At 51.7% G+C, this 18,408-nt stretch overlaps 2 protein-coding genes and 1 long non-coding RNA gene across 18 annotated transcripts in view; 2 read left to right on the forward strand and 1 right to left on the reverse strand.

Moving 5' to 3' along the window:
• On the forward strand, positions 1-9,616 carry Il11ra1 (interleukin 11 receptor subunit alpha 1). Of its 2 annotated transcripts, none has more exons than XM_006238023.5 (13): positions 1-368; positions 3,728-3,827; positions 3,963-4,023; positions 4,847-5,016; positions 5,107-5,221; positions 5,383-5,415; positions 5,495-5,661; positions 6,201-6,364; positions 7,569-7,710; positions 8,048-8,170; positions 8,281-8,377; positions 8,602-8,684; positions 9,217-9,616. In XM_006238023.5, the coding sequence occupies exons 2-13, from the start codon at positions 3,728-3,730 to the stop codon at positions 9,255-9,257; spliced, it is 1,296 nt and encodes a 431-aa protein (XP_006238085.1). In that variant the 5' UTR covers positions 1-368; the 3' UTR covers positions 9,258-9,616. The 2 variants fall into 2 exon arrangements, with proteins under 2 accessions (XP_006238085.1, NP_620816.1); NM_139116.1 differs by lacking the exon at positions 1-368 and adding an exon at positions 2,531-2,586.
• Ccl27 (C-C motif chemokine ligand 27) lies at positions 9,612-16,726 on the reverse strand. Of its 11 annotated transcripts, none has more exons than XM_008763627.4 (8): positions 16,643-16,726; positions 15,750-15,876; positions 15,515-15,553; positions 13,773-13,840; positions 13,503-13,562; positions 11,210-11,262; positions 9,972-10,104; positions 9,619-9,796 (listed from the first exon to the last, which is right to left on the reverse strand). In XM_008763627.4, the coding sequence occupies exons 2-8, from the start codon at positions 15,750-15,752 to the stop codon at positions 9,640-9,642; spliced, it is 513 nt and encodes a 170-aa protein (XP_008761849.1). In that variant the 5' UTR covers positions 15,753-15,876; positions 16,643-16,726; the 3' UTR covers positions 9,619-9,639. The 11 variants fall into 11 exon arrangements, with proteins under 11 accessions (NP_001102130.1, XP_008761849.1, XP_006238136.1 ...); XM_006238074.5 differs by having other exon boundaries at positions 11,210-11,307; positions 15,750-15,873; positions 16,643-16,725; XM_006238073.5 differs by having other exon boundaries at positions 11,210-11,307; positions 16,643-16,725.
• Positions 13,383-18,408, forward strand: part of LOC102547621 (uncharacterized) — a 14,626-nt gene continuing 9,600 nt past the window's right edge. For 2 of the 5 annotated variants that reach the window (XR_010066509.1, XR_010066506.1), the window contains exon 1: positions 13,383-13,923. This is a non-coding gene — a long non-coding RNA (uncharacterized LOC102547621). Of the gene's footprint in view, positions 13,924-14,234; positions 14,429-18,408 lie in introns of those variants that run through there. The other 3 variants (XR_010066508.1, XR_592477.3, XR_010066507.1) reach the window with 3 other exon arrangements.

Below are 18,408 nucleotides of genomic sequence, written 5' to 3' on the forward strand. Positions count from 1 at the left end.
GGTTCAGTAGAGAACCTGAGGCTGTGTGGACGGCAGGGAGAGGAAGGGCCTGGCCACTTTAAGACCTGCTGTTCCTGGGAGAACAGGCCTTCAGGAGAGGTCTGAGGAATGCAGTTTCAGGTTTTGTCCTCGCAATCCTACTCTGGCACCCTCCTCTAAGTTCCAGACGGGACAGGAAGTGTCCAGAGGCGGTGGAAGTGATTGGCAGTTGGAGGCTCCAATGGGCCAAGAGCCCCCGCTGCTTCACCTCTCTCCTTCCATTGGCGCTGGGAGGAGCCGCCCCCCACTGCCGGAGCTCAGCACTGCAGGGAGTAGAGGCCGGGGCAGAGGGTGAGGGCGGAGGGCGCTAGCGGCGGCTGCCGCAGAAGGTGAGGCCTGCTGGGACCCGGGTGTTGACTCCCAAGTCCTGCCAAGAGGGGGCGGGGCAGGGTGGTGTTGATCTGAAGGGCAGGGAGTGACTGATGGACTGTGAGTGTGTGTGTGGCGATGTCAGAGTGTGTAGTTCTGAAGCTGGTGTCATCTGGTGTGTCTGTCAGCTAATTGCGATTTCGTTTGAGAGTGTGATTCCAACTGGGTACAGCAGCTGGGGGAACGTGTCTGTCAGTGGGCAGGTTTTCTTTTAGGTGTTTGTGAGAAGAGCTGTGACCACAGCAGGGAATGTGTTTTGGGAAGCTTCTGTGGGGTCTAGATGTTGTCTGCCGGTGGGGGGCTTTTGCATACTGATGTGTGACTTCAGTAGAAGAACAAGGCTTGTGACTGTGATGTGTCCTGTGTCCTAGCCTAGACTGTGTGGGAGTGAAGTTGTGTTCGTATATTCGGGAACTACTTAAGTTGTCGAGGGAGACTGACTTTTCTATCCAGCCTGCAGCCATAGACAGATCCACACCCCCCCAACCCCCAAGGCATACTGCTTTCCTTCTTCCTCTGCTCAAGAGTTGATGGGGGCTGAGAATGTTCAGTGATAGAGCACTTGTCTGGGGTGAGCCAGGGCCTGGGTTACATCTCCAGGGCTGAGACAGTAAGTCCCATCACTGGTCCACTGTTCTTATTTAAGACAGGGCCACATGTATCCTAAGCCTCTGGATTCCTGGGGTTACAGATGTGGCACATCTGTTTTTATATGGTGCTGGGCATCAAACCTAGGGCTCTGTGCATGTCAGGCAAGCTCTACCAACTGATCTGTAGCCCAAGGTCCCTGATCTAGTGTTTCTGTTTTTGTGCCTGATTCTGTTTCTTTACATTTCTTTCTCTGTCCCCACGATTATCTTTTTATGTCTCTTCACAACTTCCCCCCCTGAGGTGTCTCATGTTTCTACTTTTCTTTTTTTTCTTTTTTCTTTTTTTCTTTTCTTTTTTTTTTTTTCGGAGCTAGGCAAGCGCTCTACCACTGAGCTAAATCCCCAACCCCTACTTTTCTTTTTTATTATTATTATTTATTTAATGCATATGAGTCTCAGACACACCAGAATAGCACATCATATCCCAGTACAGATGGTTGTGAGCCACTGTGTGGGCTGCTGAGAATTGAACTCAGGACCTCTGGAACCTCTTAACCTCTGAGCCATCTCTCCAGCCCATGTTTCTACTTTTCTAGTTCTGTCTATAGGCCGTCCGTCCCTTAGTGTCCCTCTATTTGAGTTCCCAGTTTACTGTTTCTGGTCACACAAGGACTTGTAGCCTTGACAGGACTCTGATCTGTCTTTACTAAGAGCTCCTGTGAGCTCCTGATGGTTAGGAGGTGCTTTTGGGGCGTATAAGGTAACCCCTCTCTCCTCGACACACACACATGCATACATACATAAAGCATGCATCTCTGTGTCAGTGGGACCTCTAGTAGGCTAAGCTGTTTAAATGTATCTGGATGTATGTATCCGTGTGTGACTGTATCTGAGGACATGAGTCTGAGGGTAACTGTGTGTCTTGTATATCTGGCATCAAGGGATCAAAGGCATTTCCTGGTGCTGAGGCCCAACCGGTGAAGGGGGAAAATAGAAGTGACTGGAACTTCCAGGGAAGGGGGAAACTGGTCTCTGGCCTTTCCTTATATTCATTCTCCAGTGTGACGCCTGTTTTCTCCTGGAAACAGCCAGCTGTGCCCCAAGGAAACATTGTTGGAGAGTGGAAAGAACAGGAAGGCGTGTGTCTGTGTGTTAATTTTTTTTTTATTATGTCCACATGTGTTCAAGTGAATATCTTCGCGTTAGTTAATTACCTAGTGAGTCCCCGAGTAAATAGGCTTTGGTGGCTTTGTGAAAACAAAGGAAATCTAGAGACGGACGGGAGACATAAGCAGAAGCTGTCCTCCTCCTCTCCTTCTTGCTGGTCCTGGCTGTGTCTCTGGCTTCCTTTCCAGCCTGAGGGGGGAGGCCTCTTTCCTTCCCAGGCCCTAGGGTGGGAGGGAATGAAAGGGAAGAGGAAGGAGTGGAGGAGGGGGCCTGCTCAGCGCTAAGGCCCAGAAGGGGGCGGGGCTGGACATGGGAAGGAGGGGATGGTTCTGGGGTCCCAGGACTCAGTAGAGCTGGAGGCAGTTCTCCTGTAGGAGGGAGTCTTGGAGGCCATGAGCACTCAGTCACTGTGATTTTCAAGGTAGGGTGGGGCTGGGACCCTGGGGTGGGGGCAGTAAGACAGGCAGGGTCTCATCTGCCCTTCTCTGGAGAGGTCTTGTGGCACTTTGATAAGGGCTTGCCATCTACCCCTTCTTATTCCCTTCAATCTGCTGCTGCTCCTCTCCAGCCCAGAGTCCCCCTCAGCACCCCACTCCTTCCCTGTATGCACATGTCTCAAACTTTGAGTCCCTGCTGCTCCAATCCAGACCTCTTGCATATGGGCCCCAACTTCGTTGCCTTTGCTCCTGAACACTTTTCCTTCCCCCTACTTGGTGCTGTGGCCCCCACATCAGGCGCCTGCTCCTGTAGGCTCCCAGCTCCCCTCCCTTCTCAGCCACCCTGTCTCCATCTGCTGGCTCCTCGCCCGCTCCCAGCCTCTGGCAGGAGCCAGGGCATCTGGATCCGCTTAATTCTACAGCCCTAGCCTGCACCCTAGCTCCATCCAGCCTCACAGGCTTGAGAGCAACAAGACTTCAAGCCAGGCCCATCTGAGTAGCCCAAGTACTAGAGCAAGAAGCCAGGCCTAGGCCAGAGGCTTAACAGCCAGAGCAGGGCTAGGCCTCAGGCTGGGATTATGGAGGGGGCATTTGGACCCATCATGCCAGCTCCCTATCGAGGGTGAGGGGGTTTGCTGTATGTGGCCCAGAGGCAATAATTAGCCTTGGTCAGGTTGGGGGTGAATGCCAGAATTCCCAGCAGCTGAATCGTACGGGTTAATGGGAGTGGCTGAGTCAGTGCCAATCTTTGGTGCCAGAGGTGGGTGCCAAGGATAGTGTGTTGTGTTGAGGCAGGGGGTGGGGGTTGGGGGGGATGCTAGCACAGTCTGTTGCCTCTGGCTTTTGTTCTGGGCCCTAGGCCCAGGACTGGGTTGAACGTGTGTGTGTGTGTGTGTGTGTGTGTGTGTGTGTGTGTGTGTGTGTTTTCACAAACACAAGGACAAATACATACAGCATTGGGTATATGGTGGGAAAGGGGAGTCCAGGTTAGATTACCCGGTCATTTCCAATAGCTTCACTTCTCTTGATGCTTCAGTTTTCCTTAAGGAAGGCCCAGCTTTGGTGAGGATGCGCCGGGCTTTAGCTCATGGATGATGAAGTCCTAAGCGTCCTCTTTCTCCACAGATGAGCAGCAGCCGCTCAGGGCTGACCAGGGTCCTGGTGGCCGTGGCTACAGCCCTGGTGTCTTCCTCCACCCCCTGCCCCCAAGCTTGGGGTCCTCCAGGTAAGAAAATGCCTCTCTGGCTCCCAAGTATAACTTTGTGCTTTGACACAGTGACCCCACCCAGGGCTCAGCAGCCTACTCCTCCAGCTGTCATTCCATAAATGGGTATAAAAAAGTAATAACTGCCTTCTACAGGGGTCCAGTATGGGCAGCCTGGCAGGCCCGTGATGCTGTGCTGCCCCGGAGTGAATGCTGGGTAAGTGTTCACCTGTCTGTCAGTCACAGCCCTTTCTTTCCTGACCCTGCTCAGACCTTATGTTCCCTCCTGTGCTCTCTTCTTCTGGCCCTAATTCCTTGCTTGTGTGCCCTAACCTTCCAAATGTACTCATTCAATAGAAAATGCAGCCGGTGTTGGGGATGTTGCTTGGTGTCAGGCATATGCAAAGCCTTGGGTTTGATGCCTAGTAAAACCGTCCATCGGCCAACTAGCCAGTGTGTTCAAGTACCTGCTAAGCGCCTGGTCTGTTGTAGGCTCCCAGATACAGCAAGATGTGTGTCTTCAAGAGCTTTCCCCATAGAGGGGGGAAGATAGGCAGCAAACACACAAGAAACTTGGTCAAAAAGGGGCAGCGGTGCGCAGGTTAGAGCAGACACACTCCTGACGAGGCAGCAGCTGGCGAAGACTCCCGAAGTGGGAATGACCTCAGTGCTAAGGAGAGGAGAGAATGTGGCCTGTAGGGAAGGAAGGTTGGGATGACAAAGGAAAAGAAGGTAACAGTAGACCACAAAGACTGTGTAGAGTGGAGGGAATTTGGGCTTGAGTTTAGTCTCCCTTCTTTCTCGTCTTTATTTTATTTATGCATTTATTTTGGTACCTGGAAATGGCCTGGAACTCTCTGTAGCTCCAACTGGCCCCAAACTCATGAACCTCCTGCTTCGGCCTCCGAGTTGATGCTCACACACAACCACGCCAGGCACGGAATCGTGGTTTGATTGCAAGTGTGCTTAGACGCTCTCAGAGAAGAGCTGGGTAGCCAGACCTAGTCTCTCTCTGCTTCATCTCCTCATCTCTCCTCCAGGACTCCGGTGTCCTGGTTTCGGGATGGGGACTCGAGGCTGCTCCAGGGACCTGACTCTGGACTAGGACACAGACTGGTCTTGGCCCAGGTGGACAGCCGTGACGAGGGCACTTACGTCTGTCGGACGCTGGATGGTGTATTTGGGGGCATGGTGACCCTGAAGCTGGGCTGTGAGTTAGGAAAGGTGGCAGTGAGGGGCCATGGGAGTCCCCCCTGGGATGGAGCTAGGAACGGTCTCCAGCTGTGCCCTCTGTCCCCAGCCCCCCCAGCTCGGCCGGAGGTCTCCTGCCAAGCAGTAGACTATGAAAACTTTTCTTGTACTTGGAGTCCAGGCCGGGTCAGCGGTTTGCCCACCCGCTACCTTACTTCCTACAGGTATGTGTGGGTGTGTCTGGTATGTGTGCCTATGGAATTGGGGTTGCTGGCATGATATGGTATGGGAGATAGGGAGGGGAGGTTCTGACAAATTTCCAGAGAAGATAAGGGCCCTCTTTTCCCCCTGACCTCAGATGGTAACTTTTTTTTTTTTTAACCAGGAAGAAGACCCTGCCAGGAGCTGAGAGTCAGAGGTAGGACAGGAGAGAGAGAGACTGGGGTCTCTAACTTGTGACCTATTTCCAAAACTCAAGACGACATCCTCCTTTCTAGGGAGAGTCCGTCTACCGGGCCTTGGCCATGCCCACAAGACCCCCTGGAGGCTTCCCGATGTGTGGTCCACGGGGCAGAGTTCTGGAGTGAATACCGGATCAATGTGACTGAGGTGAACCCACTGGGCGCCAGCACGTGCCTACTGGATGTGAGATTACAGAGGATCTGTGAGTACCCAGGCTCCTTCCAGATCCATCACAGAGGCTCCACACAGACTCACACTCCGCTTGCCCCAGCTTCCAACTGGCCTTCTCTTTTCATAGAGATCAAGTAGTCACACCTGGGGTCCATGCGTACTCTAGGGACTCCCGTCTTTCCCGGCGCCTAGTTGACTCCTTCTGGACCCTCTGCCCAAGGCAGCCTGAATTCATGCTCTCCCTGCCTAGGGGAAAGGCTTGGTCCTTTTCTTTTTCTTGATCTGAGTTCGGGAGGGGAGAAGGCAGTAAACTTAGGCTGGAATTTGGGCCAATGAGTCTTCTGTGGATGAAAAGATAAATCTTATCACTCAAAGTTATCAAAATTCTGGTTTCACATTGCTGCCTATCTTATAATAATGACAGATAGGTCCTGAGGCTCAATGACTAATGGAATTTGACATTTCCCTTCCTTCCTGGGATGTTTCTGACTACAGCACCTTTACACACACACTGTGGGGAGGGATGAGTACCCGTCACTTACCCTGAACTTTGTGTCTGGCTACCCCTAGTACGTCCTGATCCACCCCAAGGGCTGCGGGTGGAATCAGTACCTGGCTACCCGAGACGCCTGCATGCCAGCTGGACATACCCTGCCTCCTGGCGTCGCCAGCCCCACTTCCTGCTCAAGTTCCGGTTGCAATACCGTCCAGCACAGCATCCAGCCTGGTCCACGGTGAGGTCTGCAGTGTGCCTCAGTCTTGATCTTCCTGTGCTGTCTCTGGTTTTGAAAGCCCAAATAGTCTGTATTGCCTCTAGGCACTGGCAGGTCTCAGAAGACCTAGTTCCCCCTCTACATAAGTGTTCCCAAGGTGTTGAACTGGGTGCTGGAGTTGTAGCCGTAGGACTCCTGTCCCGGGTAACTAACCATAATGCACGCTTGTTTGTGGACGGCGGAAATGGCTTTTTAAAAACATCACTTCTAGGGGTTGGGAAAATGGCTTAGTCAACAAGCACTGCATAAACACTAGGACCCGAGTTTGAATCCTCAGAATCCACATGAAGCCAGGTGAGAGAGCGTAGTTTGTAACCTGAGTGCTCCAATAGCAAGAGGGGGGGTAGACACAGGAGAATACCTAGAAGTTCATGGGCTAGCAGGCTTCTATGCAGCTGAGAGCAACAAAGAACTTGTTTCAAACAACGCAGAAGGCAGAAAGACTTACTCCTGAGTTTGTCCTCTGACCACCACACGTGTGCTGTGGCACACACACACGCACACACACACACACACACACACACACACACACCTACCACACATACACATCCCACCACCCACAACCCCCCCACACAGTAGAGAGAGAGAGAGAGAGAGAGAGAGAGAGAGAGAGAGGGAGAGAGAATGAATAACTTTTAGGAAAGGGGGTACCTTTTACCCAGAGGACCCTGCTCATCGTATACATACTCCTACTCCTGTATCCAGGTGAAAGTAGTTGATCTTCACATCCACGTATGTCAAAGATGGGTTAGCATCCGTCCTGGGAGGCCACCCCTTTAGTTCATAATCCACATTCAGAGCCATCTGCCTGCAGGGCACCCCGATGCACATTTGACATGTTTTCTCCGTTAGGTATAGTCACTCTGTTTTACAGATGAGGAAGCTCTGAGACATAGAAGGGCCCACAGTCCACTTAGCAAATAACCTAAAGTTTGAGCACAGACAGACCGACACCACAGGCCCTCTAGTAACCTCTACATACTTCCAGTTTCCAAATCCCAGACATAGATTTTGTCCCACCAGCCACCCGACATGGGGCCTAGACCCTCCCCACCAGGTTGATAGGGATGGCAGCAAGGGCGAGGGCTACTCGTCTGTGGTGGGGGTGTGCATGTTCCCCACTTCCAGCTCCGACCACACCCTGAGGAGCCGTCTTTACCTCCAGGTGGAGCCCATTGGCTTGGAGGAGTTGATAACAGATGCCGTGGCTGGGCTGCCCCATGCGGTACGAGTCAGCGCCAGGGACTTTCTGGATGCTGGCACCTGGAGTGCTTGGAGCCCAGAGGCCTGGGGTACTCCTAGCACCGGTGAGAGACAGAAACAAAAAGGGTGGGGCCCTCATCCCAGAGCAACCATCTGCTAGACAGTTCTACACCTCCCCTCAGGAGGGTCTTTCAGCACTGCTGTGCTGTCCTATGCGATGGCCTTGCCGGCCTGCAGCCCCACCCTGACTTTACTCCCTGTTTCCACCTCTGCACATACAGACCACATGTCTGCAAGTCGACAAGCCAGATCCCCGGAAGCTGGCCACACCCTTTGAAACTGCCACCTAGACCCCTACCTCAGACTTAGGTTCTAGCCCTGCCCCTGCCTTAGAAAGGCAGAAGCTTCTATGCACACCTCTCGGGTTTCATCTTTCTTCAGGTCCCCTGCGGGATGAGGTACCTGATGGGAGCCGGGGACACGAACAGAAGCTAGAGGCAGCAGCTCAGGAGGACAGCCCCGCTCCTCCAAGCCCTTCCTTGCAGCCAGACCCAAGGCCACTTGGTACGTTTGATGGGTTGACAAAGCGTGTGGAAGGCGAGAGTCCTAGACAGAAGGTGGCACCAAGAATGGCTAGCATTGCTCTCCCAGTGACATGTGGCCTTTTCCTTCAGATCACAGGGACCCCTTGGAGCAAGTGGCTGTGTTAGCATCTCTGGGAATCTTCTCTTTCCTTGGCCTGGCTGTTGGAGCCCTGGCTCTGGGGCTCTGGTGAGTGAGTTCCACAGGTTCCTTAGCCGTAATGCCCAACAGCTGCTTTGGTGCCCCGGGGACCACGTCCATTCCCACCCTCTGCTGATTGTCTGCTGGACCTGCCTGGTATTTGGAACCACTTCTCCCTGCCCGACTGTCCTGTCACGATTCCTCATCCTTTGCTAATAAATCCTCTTGGAGGAGAGAGGTACCAGGGAGACAGCTGCCCTTTTATGTTTCAGGCTGAGGCTGAGGCGGAGTGGGAAGGACGGGCCTCAAAAGCCTGGCTTCTTGGCACCAATGATCCCAGGGGACAAGCTTCCAGGCGAGTAGCACTTGGTAATCTCAGGGCTTGATTGAGTGTCTGGCTTAAGAACCAGATGCCCTGTTAATCTGTGGGCCCCGGGAATCACTGGAGTTGAGTAGGCGAGGGGCGAGCAGGCAGACTTTCATTCCCCAGTGCCTCCCACACACCCACTTAGATGTCTTGGCTCCATGCTTGCTGCTGTCCGATTTGAAAAGTTAAATCTTATTCCTGTTGTGTGTTGTGAGTGTGCATGGTATGTGCATGCAGGCACACGTGTCACAGCATGCGTTTGGAGCCTTAACATGGGTTCCGGGGACTGAACACAGGTCATTAGGCTTGCTTGCTTGGCACATGGCTCCAAGCATCTTGCCACCCCTACCCTTGGCCCAGAGCTATATTTACTTCCTTATCTTTAGGGTGTTAGGGCTCCCTAAGAAAGGGGGGCTCCTCTGTTCCACCTTAGAGTGTTTGGCTTGTGATGTCCCCCTTTCATTCTCACAATGTCTGGATCCAGTCCTCCGGTCTCCTGATATGCTCCCTGTTCTTCTAGGAATCCCAAACCTGCAGAGGACCCCAGAGAACTTCAGCTGATCTCATCTGCAACCCTGTCAGACTGGGGTGGTTAAATGGACAGGCAGGAGGAGGCAGGACAGCGGATCCCTATGGATGGAGGTCTCAGTTCGAAGTCTGGAGCACTTTTCTTTGACACCTGAACTCCAAACTTGCTGCCAGCTGCTCACTCTCTGGACCTCTGATGCCGTCCTTGAGGTGGAAGTCCGCCTGAGGAGCGTGTATCGAAGTCTGTGTCCCTGTGACTGTGTGTGTGTGTGATGGGGAGAGCACGTTCTCCGTATGTGTGTGTATAGATGATTGGAGAGTGTGTGTGTGGTCTTGGGCTTGGCTCTCCTGGGGAGCATGGAGCGTGAAATAAAGAGGCGGACGTTTTTGGAGATTATCGTCTAATGTTGCTTTATTACTTTTGCTTTTGGGGGCTCGGGCACATTTTCTTTTGTAGTACCGGATTTAAACTGGGTAGGGTCCCCTGGAGCCTTTTCCCATGGCGTTCTAACCACCGAGCCAGGCTACGGTTCTGGGGATGAACACAGACACTGCGCCGAGTCAGGTGAAGCCTGGGAAGGGAAAAGTTCAGAGCTAGGCTCATATCTGGGGGATGAGCTTAGGTGGGGGGTTCAGGAGTTGGGGGCAAAAGCCAGTTAGAATTAGTAACAGGGCTAGGGTCAGGATGAACCTCGGGTTCAGACTGAGGGCAGAGTTAGGGGTAGGAAGGTGGGGGGCAGAGCTCACACAACAGCTTGGAGGTGGCAGTCCCCGTCAGCCTCCTGCAGCTCCACACGGACGATCCTCCTCAGTAGTCTGGTTGGGAGTGGTTGCCTATAGAGCTGAGTACAGCAGCTAGTGCTGGAGGGCAGTGGCAAGGCTGGAGAGCAATAGGGCCACACTTCAGAGAGGTCTAGACCCACAAGCTGCTCTACTTAGATAGCTAGAGGTCGAACTTTCTGGGCTCTGTTCCCTCTAGTCCACTCACTCAGCATTCCACACCCTCTGGAGAACTTACCTGCTTCAGGAACTGGGCTCAGAAGCAACAGTATCAGCGGGAGGCTGCCCGTCAGGGAGAGCCCCTCCATGCTGCTCAGCCTGGAGGTTCCTTCCTTTCTTTCTCTGGCTCCCCTAGCTTTTATCTAGCTGTCTTTGCCTCGGGCTCGAGGTGAGTCAGACACAGGCGGTGATGCCTGGCTTATCTTGTGATACTGAGTCCTAATCTTGGCCTGTTTCTGTGACCCTATCCCCTTCCCGAACTGCGGTTTCTCTACAGGTTTCTAAGCCCTGAACAGAGAAGATGGGAGAGGGCTAGGGAATGGTGTAGGGGTCTGATGTTACAGAAGCTTAGGACAGCCATGACCCACTGTGGCATCTCCTAATAGCCACTTACACTCATACCCATAGCCACACATTCACAGTCATACATTGGTCATGTAACCTCAGAAAGTCACACCCATGAATGTGTGCCCACAGACAAAAGTTACACAGATCCAGTTATACCCAAAAGCCCCACTGTGATCCATTTGCCTTCCACAATTGTCCTGCTGACCCATATTAGTACACACGTATTTCTGATGGAAGTTTGTGTGTGGGTAGGAACAGAAGGCAGGCCAGCACTAACCTGCCTTTATCTCCTCCTCCCTACACCCTGCCCCAGCCTGCATTTTTTTAATCAGGAGAAATTGATGGGACTGGGACCCTAAAACAGACTTTTTGGCTAATGGGGAGATGTTTACCATGAAGGAGGGAAACTGAGGCAGACGAGGAAGAGAAAAGTTCTTTGGTGCCAGATTGCTGGTGTTAAAACAGGTGGGGGTATGGTGGCACATGTCTAATCTATCACCAGCACTCCACAGGCAGAGGCTAGCCTGGTCTACACAGTGAGTTCTAGCCTAGCCTGAGCTACATGGTGAGATCCTCCCTCAACAAACAAACCAATCAACAAAACTCCCAGAAGACAAAGCCCATCTCCCAAATCTCACCTTCTTGCTTCTCCTTAGTCTTGTTCCACGGATGCCAGCCTGTCAGCGGGAGCCTGGGGGGTTCCAGACTTAGTCTCTGGCTTGTTGGAGGCATCGGACTCAAGAACAAAGTTAGGTCGTCTCTTTTGATTCAAATTCTATCATCTTTCCATTCTGGGCTTGAAGGAACACACCCTTCCCAACCCAGGTTCAGAAATACCCATTTTCCCAAACTCAAAGCACCCGTACCCTGTCCTGTGCGCCCTTCCATCAGAAATATGGGTGTCCTAACATGGTTCAGTGGGATGACTGTGGAAAGGCAAATGTAACACAGTGGCACTCTGGGGCATAACTGGACCTGAATGCAAGGTTCCTACTCTTCTGAGTCGATGCTTTCTGGGAAGCTGTAAACCACCTAGGGTGTGGCGTGTTTATTGGACTAATGCCCTACACTCCTAATCTGGGGATTTCAATTTTCAAGTTCTGCTCTGGGTTTAAAATATAAACTGAATCATAACACCGAGAATCCATCCCTTATCTGGATACTGAATTTCCTGCTCTGAGGCCAGTCACCCTCTGTGGAGTAGAGATCTTAGGACAGGATTTCCATGCCTCTGAGCACCTAAGCCTTGCTTCCTCCTGACCAGGATGCGACCCAGAGGCCCCTTCTGGAAACTTTCTCAGAGGTCTTATGTGGACCCAGGGTCAGTCAAAGCATTTGAAGGGGTCTTTGATGTAGACATTGGGAGGGAACGGCTAAAAGTTTGCGCTCATGAAGGTAACCCACAAGGCAGAGGCCACTTATCCTGAGGTTTTGATACCAGAAACTTCAGGGCATCTCTTGCTCCCGGTCTAGGTCTTTGTCCCGGGGCTTGGGTGTTCCACCAAAACAGAAATTCTAAGGAAGTGCCCCTCGCCTGCCCCACCCTCCCCATTCCATCATCCTATCTATGCGCTCTCTGCTGGTTGCTTGCCATTTGTGAGCTCTCTGGACTTGTCAATCCAGAGATCTTTGGAAGGCAGAAACATTTTCCTGGCTGTGCACCCTTCTCTCCTGATTTTGGCTTCTCCAAAGGTATAGAGGCCAAGTCTTCTTTCCCGGTACAGTGAGCTATGGCAGGGGCAGTGCCAGCCTAAAAGTCAGCTTTGGGCTTAGCCAGGATCCAGGCTGTCTCCATAGCGTGATCCTCAAGTGCCTGTTCTGGAGTGGGAGTCAGTGTCTATGTGGCGGTGCAGAGGAGAGTCTGTCAGCCACTATAAGGGTTAACTCCCAGAGTGATCTGGGTGGGCAAGGTAAACATGGGGGGGGGGTAGCAGGATTCTTAGCAAACTGCAAGTTCTCCCTGATGACAAGGACTTTTAAAACTGTGATGGCCAGGGTGCCAAGCCCGAGAACCTGAGTCCCATCCCTGGAACCCATACGGTAGAAAAAGAGAACTGACCCTCACAAGCTGTCCCTTTGACCTCCGCATGCACATGCACTGTTATGGGCACACACACATTACAGACATACATGATAAAAATTAAATACAAACACACACACACAAATTTGGGATCAGACTGGGGGAGCCAGTTTGGGGTTTGGACTATAGGAAGGAACTTGGATCCTCAACCCTTGTCACTCTCCTAGGGTACACTGCTGGAGGCAGCTTCTAGGAACTGGTCCTTCCTCTCACTGACAGTTGACTCTACAACTTTGGCTAAAATGTTTTAGACCCACTCCCAAGAAAAGATTCTTCAGACATCAGGCAAAGTCACGGCTAGAGGAAGATGGTAATAGCTGAAGTTGTGGGAATACTGGGAAGTGGTGGACAGATGTGGCCTACACTCTCAGTGTGGGTGCTTTTGGGGAGGGCGTGGCAGGGAGCCAGTCACTGATAGTAATTGGCAGCTTGACCTTTAGGGACATTGGAGGCTTAGACATGCAAGGGCTTCCTACCAGGGAGGGATGCCCTGTGGGCTAAGAAACAGCAGGTGTGGAGTGGGATTCCCAGCACCAGTGGCGGCTGCGGCGGTAAAGTCAGGAAGGCAGTGGGCGTGACTTTAAATCTTTAATGCACCGGCTGTCTGTGCAGCAGCGGTGGGGGTGCGACAGAGGAGACCGCGACCTGAGCGCTGGGGAGCAGGCCTCAGGCCGCTCGACAAACAGCTCATTAGGCCCCGCAGAGGCTCCAGCTTCTGCTCCCGGGGGTGCGCCGAGCTGTAGGGCGACCCGACAATGACATGAGGCGGGGCAGGGGCGCCTGGACTCCCCCACATCCGTCCACCGACACTGAACCTCGTTCATGCCCCCACGAGATCGCAGCCCCCTCACCTCCGCTCCCTGCGCCACATTCGCAGCCAAGGAAAAAAGTAGAAGCAGCCCCAGTAGATCCTGCAAAGACAAGGCAGAGCCGGACCGGGGGGGGCGGGGCTGACCCACAGACCCCACCTCTGGAACCTAGCCCTCAAGAAAGCCCCGCCCCCAAGGGCCGGACAGCAGCAGCCCACGCCCCTCGAGGGCCCGCTCCGCCCGCCCCGGGACGTTCACCTTCCCCCACCCCCGGTCTCATATCCCTCCTCCGCATCTCCCGCCTCCACTCACTCCTCCTCCGCTTCCAGCGCCACCTCGTATCTCCTCAATCGCGACATGTCTCGAGCTCCGAACGGTTCCTGGGGAGCAGCATGATAGGAACACTTATTCCCAGTTGCAAGTTCCCTTTTCCATCATTCCCAGGACAAGTCTGAATACTCAGGTACACTGAGGCAGGTGGCCCTCCCGGAAGCCAATGGTCACATCGGGACAGGATGGGATGGATGATATGGAAATCACTACAAGTTAAAGCGTTAGGAGGATGGCTATCTAGGGACCGGAACGTGGAGTCACCAAGGAGAGGGGTCTAGCGGCAGTATAGCTGGGACGTTTAGGCCCTGAATGGAGATTTTTAAGGGGCTGGAGTCACCTGAAGGGGGGCTCAGGGGTCGGTACAGCCTAAACTCCCCGCCCTCCCTGGCTCCGCCCCGGAAACGGACCGTTAACAATTACATCACAGGGATACCTTCACACTCTAGGGGTGGGGCTTGCGTATCACCCGGAAGGGGAGGAACCAGGTTTCCGTCAGAGGAGGTGGGATCAAAATATTACGTTAAGAAGTGGTTTTGTATTTTTTGTTGCTTAAGGGGTGTAGTCGGTGTTTATTAAGATGTTGGACACGCAGGACCCTCCTTTCTGAGGTGGAGTCAGATTTTAGAGTTACACAGGTTGGTAGACTGTGACCTTGTCTCAAGACAGCAGTAAAAAGTGTTTTGGGATTCTCCTCATAGTGCCTCTCTCCCCTGCGCCCCCACTTTCCTGACTTTTACCTTGTTAATTGTTTTTCTTGTTTGCTCAATCCTTGAATGACCTCAGACCAGAAGGAATAGGCCACCAGTGAGAACACAGCCTAGAGCAGGCTAAGTTATGGAAATATTTCTTAGCTCAGTGGCCTTGGCCAAATCATAATTTTTTTCACATCCAATTACTATGGAATGTCTAGGAAATGCCATGCCCACCTTCTTTATATCAGATTTTTAACTCGTTGATCAGTGTCTTTGGAACCCTTCTTGTAATGGACATCTAGAGCGGAACAGTTGTTGAAGACCGTCCCCTTAAATCTATGAAGCCTGAGGCTAACTTTGGGGTGCAGCTGTCAGAAATGAATGCAATAAGAGCTGCTAACAATATTTTTCATTGGGTGGATTCCCCACTGTCTTCCTGCTTGGAGGGGGAGGGTCCTTTTTAAACTTCTTGGTAGCAGCAATAGTCCTTGCTTGGTTTCTGTTCTGACAACCACAACAGTCAAGAGTTTGGATAAGAGGTATGTTGGGAAAGACACCTTAGCCTTTTGTAGAGGGCCAGAATTTGGTTCCCAGCACCCAAGTCGGGTGGCTCACAATCACCTGTAACTGTGGCCTCCAGGAGGAGCTGATGCCTCTGGTCTCCAAGGGCACTAGCCCTCATGTGCATGGACCTCATAATTAAAAATAAAATCTTTAGCCTCTTCTTGAGGGTGGGCATCAGGGTAAGGAATAACCTCCAGCTGCCTTCTCTTTCCTGTCGTGATGGACAGACTGTGACTTGAGCCAAAATAAACCCTTTCTCCCTTAAGTTACGTTTGTCAGAGGATTTTATGACAGCAACAGAAAAGAAACAAAGGCACCCCTCTTCTTCCCTATGGTTCTGAGATGTGTGAGGGCTGGAGGAGGAGGGAAGATACAGCCCCTCATACTCTGGGAGCACAGTCATAGGGCGTGGCAAGGCTTGAGGAAGTCACTTCAGATCCCCCACTAGGGTGTGCTCAGACTCACTGCAGGGCCTGCGCAGCCATCCTCTGAACTCCACTCCTCCTGTGGATTAGCAAAGGCAAAAGAAAGCTCTTTAAAATTCAGATCTCATCCCTAAGTCTTGCATTTCTGGTTGCTAAGATTTTGCCCTTTTGGCCTGGCCATTCCCACCCTTCTCCTATATTGGACCCATTTTTCTATGTTCCCCAGCTCCCAGGAATATCGAACGATGAGAATAGTCCCAAGCACCCCTTCCTACCATGCTCTCCCTTTCTTGAGGGTTGAGGGGTTTTTGAGGAGAGATGTTGGTCAGTTCACAGAGAATTTAGGGAAGTAGGGATGAGAGACATGGGAAGCAGGTCCAGGATGCAACTTGTCTGAGTCTACTGAGAAAAATTGTATAAAAATTACACAAGTCGATTCATTACTCAGAAATAGGTAGGAAGGGATAGTGGAAGCCTGGGTTTGCTGTGAGCCAGGTCCCCAAAGGATGCCCTTGTCCAGGACATAAGGTGCCTTGTCCTGTACAGCACTTATATGGCAGATGAGGGACCCAAGAAGGGAAGCCACTCTGAATTTTATACTGAGGTGATGAGATCTTCCATGCCGTAGCATGGAAGGCCTTCCTGTTTCTGGGGGTGACTGTTTCCAGTCTGCTTGTCTCAAGGTATCTCAGTCCTAGCATGCGCTGTGGCTGGCTGTGCTTGGGAACAAGTGAGAGGGTGTGAGTGAGAATCAACCCAAGGGCATTGAGAACAAGACGCAGGGAACCCTGGGGGGGGGTCCGGGGGAGTCTCCTAAGAAGACTACTGTGGGACTCTAGGCCTACTGTGGGACACTAGACCTACTGTGGGACAATCCAAAGGCACATGGAGAACAAGACTGGAGAAAGCGCAGGTGGGGGTAGTCTCTTAGGAAGACTACTGTGGGACACTAGACCTACTGTGGGATGCTAGGCCTACTGTGGGATGCCAAGTTATTTGTTTACTTCTCAGCCTTGGGTGACTTAACTGTGGTCCTCATTTTTCAGATCCTTTCTTCCCACTGAGCACCTTTCTTCCCTCTTCTATTGTTCCCTTCACCTTTCTAAAGGTGATCAGTTATGGCGTTAATATTTGTTGATCCTTAAATACCAGGTGCCATACTCAATACCTTGTCTCATGACAGCTCTATGAAGTAGATTTCTTGAGGGCTGTTTCTGTTCGTGCTGGCCACTTTTCTTTCTCCTCTATTTATTTTTACTATTACTACATTATGATGACGATGATGATGGCAGTGGTGGTAGTGATGGTGATGATGGTGGTGGTGGTGATGATTAAAGACAGGGACTGTCTGTGTAGCCCTGACTGTCCTGGAACTTGCTATGAAGACCAGGCTGGCTTTGAACTCACAGAGATTTTCCTGCCTTTGCCTTCCTGTGCCTCTGTGCCTGGTTCTGACTTACTATTTTTGAGACCAGATTTTGCTATGTGTTTCAGGCTGGCTTTGGACTTAGGGCACTCTTTGCACCCCGTTCTCTCCAGTGCAGCATTACAGGAGTTTGCCACTTTCTATGGTAGTGGTGGTGGGGTTACCAGCCACACTGCTGTGATCCCAGTGTGCCAGTCCTTGAACACCACCTCGGTAGATTAAAGGCCCAGGCATTTAACATAAGCACAGCTAACCAGAGCTTCTCATGAGATTTGACGTTTGGATGCTAGATCTGTTACCATGAGAATTTAGACTGGACAAAGCACAGAAAATAGACTGGGTGCTGAGTTATAAACAGGACGTCTGCATCAGGCCTTTCCTCCCTGCTGTGGGTCAGGGAACATGGTAGACGAGGAGTGGAAAGCTTGGAAGAGCTGGAGGAAGGGGAGGCATGCTGTGGAATGCAGTTTCCTGACCACTAGTGACACGTCTAGCCTGCTCATGAATGCACAGAAGCTATGGTTACCTACATACGACCGACACAGGACAGCTAGCTGAAACTCTGTCATAGATGGGGTGGATGATCTCTAGGCCCACCCCTTACTGAGGAGCTCTTGCAGTTGATGGCTGTAAGGACAGCGGGGTGGGGGGGGTGGATCATTCTTTTTGGAGAATGTGGCTACCGGCCGCTCGTGCTTCAGTGGAGGCCCCACACCCATGTACATATAGGCAGCACTAACCGGACTGAGTGGGTTATCAAAAAAAAAAAAAAAAAAAAAAAAAAAAGGGCTGGAGAGATGGCTCAGCAGTTAAGAGCACTGGCTGCTCTTCCAGAGATCCTGAGTTCAATTCCCAGCAACCACATGGTGGCTGGATATGATATGGAGGGATATGATGCCCTCTTCTGGTGTGTCTAAAAAGCTACAGTGTACTCATATAAATAAAGTAAATTTAAGAAAAATAAAAAATAAAGTTGGGAGGGAGACGTGTTGCTGGAAGAATGTGGGGGAGTTGGAAGAAGGAAATGGGGTTAGATATGACCGTATTTCATTATATGCCTGTATGGAAGTCTCAAAAATAAAGAGAAATAAAAAACGGGGGCTAGGGAGATGACTCCAGTGTACGGCTCTTGCAGAGGACCTGAGTTTGGTCCCTGCATCCATGTCTGACGGGGCTCACAGCTGCCTGCAGCTCTAGCTCTAAGTGATCCACCCATCACCTCTGACCTCTGAGGACACCAGAACACGTGTGTCCAGAACCCCCTGTACACACAACTAGAAATAATAAAAATAGATCTGAAACAACTCCTAGGTGTCTAGTGGCCATGTTTGCTGCTACTAGGAGATCAGGAAATGACAAGAACATCCTACCATAAGAATAAGACCCCATACTCAGAAGGTATTAAGCAAGGAATGACGCTAGGATCAGAGATGAGAACTTGAATCCTTATATTACTGATGGTCAGTCAGGGTCTGGGCCGGGTCCCTCCAGGTCCTTGGCTTCATTAT

Source organism: Rattus norvegicus, chromosome 5, assembly GCF_036323735.1.
Source record: "Rattus norvegicus strain BN/NHsdMcwi chromosome 5, GRCr8, whole genome shotgun sequence".
NCBI classification, from domain to species: domain Eukaryota; kingdom Metazoa; phylum Chordata; class Mammalia; order Rodentia; family Muridae; genus Rattus; species Rattus norvegicus.